The sequence below is a fragment of the Magallana gigas genome, chromosome 7 (assembly GCF_963853765.1).
Source record: "Magallana gigas chromosome 7, xbMagGiga1.1, whole genome shotgun sequence".
NCBI classification, from domain to species: Eukaryota; Metazoa; Mollusca; class Bivalvia; order Ostreida; family Ostreidae; genus Magallana; species Magallana gigas.
This window is the reverse complement of record NC_088859.1, coordinates 13,606,255-13,611,846: the sequence shown is the minus strand read 5'-3', so window position 1 is coordinate 13,611,846 and position 5,592 is coordinate 13,606,255. Positions and strand designations below refer to the sequence as shown.

At 36.5% G+C, this 5,592-nt stretch overlaps 1 protein-coding gene across 1 annotated transcript; it reads right to left on the bottom strand.

Moving 5' to 3' along the window:
* Positions 1-294: 294 nt before the first annotated feature.
* Positions 295-4,992, bottom strand: LOC105328333 (17-beta-hydroxysteroid dehydrogenase type 6). The gene is made up of 5 exons (XM_011429143.4): positions 4,111-4,992; positions 3,416-3,625; positions 2,046-2,228; positions 1,592-1,724; positions 295-1,348 (listed from the first exon to the last, which is right to left on the bottom strand). The coding sequence occupies exons 1-5, from the start codon at positions 4,319-4,321 to the stop codon at positions 925-927; spliced, it is 1,161 nt and encodes a 386-aa protein (XP_011427445.2). The 5' UTR covers positions 4,322-4,992; the 3' UTR covers positions 295-924.
* Positions 4,993-5,592: the final 600 nt, after the last annotated feature.

Sequence of the window (5,592 nt, the reverse complement as noted above, 5' to 3'; positions counted from 1 at the left end):
AAGCAGCTGAATACACGGAGAACTGGCCTCCATCAGCTCTAGTATTCTCCTGATCCCCTCCCAATTACAATATACTAGTATACACAAAAGACAAAAACGCAAACATTTTTAAAGTATCGGAGATGTATACAATCAGGGCCTGCCATTCAGATCTTTGTGTCTGGCGTGAACATCCTTACAAGATTAGCCCTCTGTGTAATCAAATCCTCAGCCAGAATTTCATGGATTAAAGCGAAATCCTAATATTTTGGTTGTCAGTAACCGTATCAAAAGAAAAATGCGAAAAAGAAAAGGTCACATGTAACTAAATTTATTTAATTTTTAAACAATAAATGACATTTTGTTTTAATTTTCATTGATAATGAAAGTACAAGGTATATATCATGCTAAAGCTAAAAGCAAAACATCCAAGAGTTTCGTAGATTAAACTCCGGGAAAACTTAAACCTAAAAATACGAGTTATAAAAGAATTAAATATTTATGAGTATAAGTAAAAACATAAAATGATTGATCAATATTAAAACCCGTACATAATATAAAATGCATTGATTATCATAACTTTTTATAAAATGAACAAACCGACAAACTATGTAATACGCCTTGATAACTCGCGCTAAAGTACACCGATTTTATCAGTGTTGAAATATATACACAACGCAGAAACAGAGACAACCAAGATTTTAAAAAATGACGCAACATTGCCAGTGATATTTAAAAAACAAATGATTCAAAAGGAAATGTTTACAGGTAAACAGACGCGTTGCTTTGAAGCACACCTGAACCACAAGGTTGGCCAACAACAACATATTAATCTTCAAATTGTTTGTTTGTGTTGTGAATTCAAACATTTTCAAAACTGCAGGCTTTAATATCCTAGACGGATTGTCTGTGTGAAAAAATTCCCCCCAAATTGTCCAATGTCTTTTAAGGTTTTTTAGACTCAGAATTTTGTCTGAATACATTTTTCAGAGTAAGGTTAAAAGTTGGCGAATGGGAGTTTTGCCGGGAAAAACTTTTGGGTGCCTGAGCTGGTTTTGTTGGCAGTTTGTACGTGCTAAGGAAAAACTTATCCCTAGTTTCATCCGACAGTGCACCCAGAATAGTTGCCCTTAAATCCGACATCCAGTACGGTACGTAACGATGCTTTGGATTGGCCGATGTAACGGCCTCTTCCATTTGTTTGACGACCTCCCCAACGTTGCTACGTGCGCGGCGCATGTGCAAGCTGATGCTCTTACAGAACGCATCGAAATACTCCTCTCCATAAACCTCCTTGACCTCTGAAGGAGTCTCTGCCCACGACCTCCGGTTGGCATTTATAAGATAATCCGATTCAACGATTGGAGTTCTACAAAAAGACGATTACTATTAGTTAGCATAAGACGACAGCGTTAGGGTCCCAGTTGTTCACTATATAACAGTCAAGAATGCTGGTCACATAGTTAACCTCTTTTGAACTTAATTTAAAAAAAGCTACCGGTGTTATCTACAAAGAGTTCCCAGAAAGGTCAATATCTTATGACTTTTACTTAGTAAAACTTTAAAAATATGAAAATATTGCAGTGCTCTTTAAGCGCAAGTGAAATTTTACCTATATAATCCGGGTTCTATGGTGATGACCTTGACCCCAAATTTGGCCATTTCTTGTCGGAGCCCGTCAGAAAATGCTATACAAGCTTTCTTTGACATCGAATAAGCAGCAAAGGCAGGAACTGTAAAACGACCTTCAAAGACACGAGAAAGATTAGGAAAGTAGTTCCAGAATTACGTAATGCATGCAGATACACAGGTTACCAACATTTGAAAGTACATTGTCCCAGTTTCACTTTCAAATGCCGTGCATAAATCATTACATATCTCAGTATAAATGCCTATGTCATTTTCCATTTATAGTACAATATTACTAAGAGTATGGTATATATTACAAGCAATAAAAGACACATATAGTACCAAGAGTTAAATCGATATAACAAATGTTTATTTTTATTGTGTGAGTGCGTCATGGTGGTTTCATCAGAGATTTGATTCCAGTTTCTATTTCTCACCTGCCAGACTAGCCACGTTAATCACACGCCCCTCTCCTCCGCGTAGAAGCGGCAAAAACGCTTTGGTAACCCTGACAACGCCAATGACGTTGACGTCCATTATCTGTTGGAATTGCGTGACGGAGCACCATTCTATTTCCTGGAACGTTGCTATGCCAGCGTTGTTCACCAGAGCCCACAGAACTGTACAGATTAAGACAGACAGAATAATTTAAGAAATTGGAGAAAAAGTAAAAAATCGGGAAAATGAGAACCATAACCTGATAAGTTTGTTATGGTTTTCTAAATAAAATAATTAAACAAATGTTTCGTGCAATTACATCATTATTACCCTTTGAGTCTGTATTTTTTTAATGATATTCTGTATTTAATAAAGATTTTTATGGGTCCATCATATTGATTTTTCCTGTGTTTCAGGGCCAAAGCAAATATTTTAAACTAATAAACCAATGCTCGGATAGAAAGTTAACGGAGGGAATTGGACAATTAAATGACTCGCTCATCTAATGGGATGTATATAACTCGGAATGTTAGCTTATTACTGAAACAAATTCCTTTTTAAAAAGCTTTTCCGATTAACTGCACCGGCGAACTTTTCCTCGCAGAGTAGGTATAATTTTACAAATCTTGATGCAAGAACCGCGCACAGTTCTGCTATCTTGAATCTTTCCAGAAAAAAAGTTTGCAAAACATCTCTTCGTGACGTTTCTCGAGCAAATAACAAAAAAGTTTGTTTCCATGGAATTTTTGGTATCTATTTCACGTTTTAAAACTGATGTATCGTTGGCAATGATAGATTGTCTATTTCGTATTCCCTATCCATACTTGCACAATGTAGGTACATATATGCGATTCACGTTCGTTTGTTTTGATGTTTGATAAATGAATAATTCATAGGCAAACCTTTCCCACACTTATTGGTGTTAAGACAGCATGGAACCAACTTTTGTTAAATGTGAAGATGTTTCGTAAGGATATATGATTGTGAACTTACTATTATATATATATATATATCGTCCCCACTCCATTGTTCATATTCAATGAATATATATACGGTAGATGGGTGCAAAATACGTTGTTTACACGTTTGAGTTTAAGGTTGAACAGCTCAACAAATTTCATAGCGTCAAACCCCCAAACGATAAGGGTATTTTATGTCTGCTATAAAGTACAGCCTTTTGAAATTCTCGTTTTTCAAATTACATTAACATTAAACCCCGAAAAAAAGAGATTAGATTTGTCTAATGTAGCAGCAAAATAGACGTCAGGTTTTAATTCGATTTCTAACAAACGACTATAAATGATATGTGAAAGGTTTTTTTTCATTGATTTGTAGATAATTATTTAGTTACTTTCTCCGGAACTCTCACCTTTTCCGTTCAGATTTTCTTTGACGGTCTGGACGGCCTTCCGGACCTGCCAATCATCAGTCACGTCCAGTTGTACCACTTGGATGTTTTTGGAATTTTCCTTCAAACTTCTTGCGCCCTCGCGGTCCGAAAACAGACAACCAGCGAAAACAGTAAAGCCCTGTCTGTCCAGATTCAGGGCCAAACTGTGCCCAAAGCCACTGTCACAACCTAAAATATATAATACAAAAGAAACTTTAATTTCAATTAAATATCATATTAAGTTTGTGAATGTTTTTATGCATATATTCAGTATCAATATTTGTTTATAGCACAAGGCAGTGAACCCAAATATGTCCTCAAGACTTGTAAATAATTTTTTTTTCAAGTAAAGTAATATATGGGCTGTTGATTAAAGAGATTTAAAGTCGTATTAATGGCACTTGGACGATTTACACAGGAAGAACGGAGATTTGGCAATTGCATGCCAGATTTTTCTTGTTTGGGGGTAATGGTTTTTATCTTGGGGATAGAGATATTCAATCTCCTAAAATTTACGACGTGCCTTGGTGAACCTGACATCAAGCGAAATAAACAGTGATAAATTTTGTCAGACTCGAGAATACCTGTGCGAATCTTCACAACCTAAAAAAGATTTTTAATCAGTCATAAACTATCAAGAGGTTCAATGTTTGCTCCTCAAGATGAATATTTACCCGTAATCAAAACAGCCTTGTCCTCTGGTGAGACCGTTCCCCTGGGCCAAGGTATGAGAATTAACGCCAGACCCAAACAAAGTGCAGTGACCAAACTCCAAGTAGATAAAGTCTCCTGAATGAACACAAGTAATGGAAAACAAGCCCTGATCAAGAAAATTAATAAAACCGAAAGTGTCGTATAATATCCAATTTTCCTTATGGTTGGCATTTTTCTGGTTGGCGATATTGCGTGTCGCCGAAGAGTCCAAAGGGTACTGCTTAAAGCTCCTCTAACATGCACAGAACATTGATTCAGTCTTCGTTATCTGGGTCAGTTCATTTATACATGTATACGTATGTAAAACTCTTTCACTTTGATCCTAGCGTATCACACCAGGCACTGTAAATAAGCATTGTCCCTTTTTTCGGTTTTTCATGCGCTGTATATCTTTTTTGTTCGCATGAGCTGAGTAAATCACTGCCTTACGCTCCCGCCGTTTTTAACGCTGTGGCATATAAGGAATTTCAACACCCACCGGGCGTCCATTAAGCAAGAGATACTTGTGTATTAATTGTCAGTCACTGGTCAATGGGATAAAGAAAGAGAGAGAGAGAGAGAGAGAGCGCGCGCACCGCGCACACGTAATATAACTCACACCTAAAGCAACTGTTTCTTATACTGCTCAAGCGATCCCGAAAGTAAACACGAGTCAATCAAAACACGGCAAGTTGTCTTTGGTTATCAGTGACCAAATCAGGAAGCTCGTCGTCGTCGACTGTGGACTACTATTCCCATTCTGTTAGACAATAATAAATCGAATCCGGTGTCATTTAAAGGGATTAGGCGCCGTAATTCCATGTTTTCAATTTAAATCAAACTGACCGTGAACAGGTAAATACATAGTTCACAGTTCTGAAATCGTATTAATTTGTAAATAAACAAGGGACTTATGTATAAGTCGGAGATTAATTTACATATGCATATTAATTAATGTTGCGTGCAATGCTTCTAACCAGTATCAGTATTCACGAGAGAACTAGGAGCTATAATCCAATATAAATTCATACATCGTCCATTTCAAACAGTAATGGTTTTATCGTGATTTGTCCAAATACACTACAAATCGTTTACTGTCATTCTTTGTTTTAGGTCCTCGTGAGCACCTGGGGTCCAAAGTTCCAAGTTTGGGTGCAGCGGGAAAAATGACAATATTGCCCCCCCCCCCCTAAAAAAAAAGAAGCCACCCCTCCCCTTCTAAGTTTGTAATGGTCATTTTGTTGACTGGGTCATTTGCATGTGTCTTCTTTTACATTTATTTTGATTTCATAAATTTAATATATAATAATGAATCAAGAAGACTAATCATTTCTATGAATTTCTACGTTGCTTATTGAGTATACAACACCATGAATACCCATTCAGCTAACAGAGAAAATGTTATACATTTTGGTTACTATAAATCAACGGCCTTAATTAAATGGGGAATATATATATATATA

Bases quoted from the DNA above. Each gene is read 5' to 3' on its own strand.
- LOC105328333 (XM_011429143.4), bottom strand. From the start codon at position 4,321: ATGCCAACCATAAGGAAAATTGGATATTATACGACACTTTCGGTTTTA. The intron at 3,626-4,110 runs GTAAATATTCAT...TATATATTTTAG, and splicing joins CAAGGCTGTTTTGATTACGG to GTTGTGACAGTGGCTTTGGG. The intron at 2,229-3,415 runs GTGAGAGTTCCG...TAATCTGTACAG, and splicing joins AGAAAATCTGAACGGAAAAG to TTCTGTGGGCTCTGGTGAAC.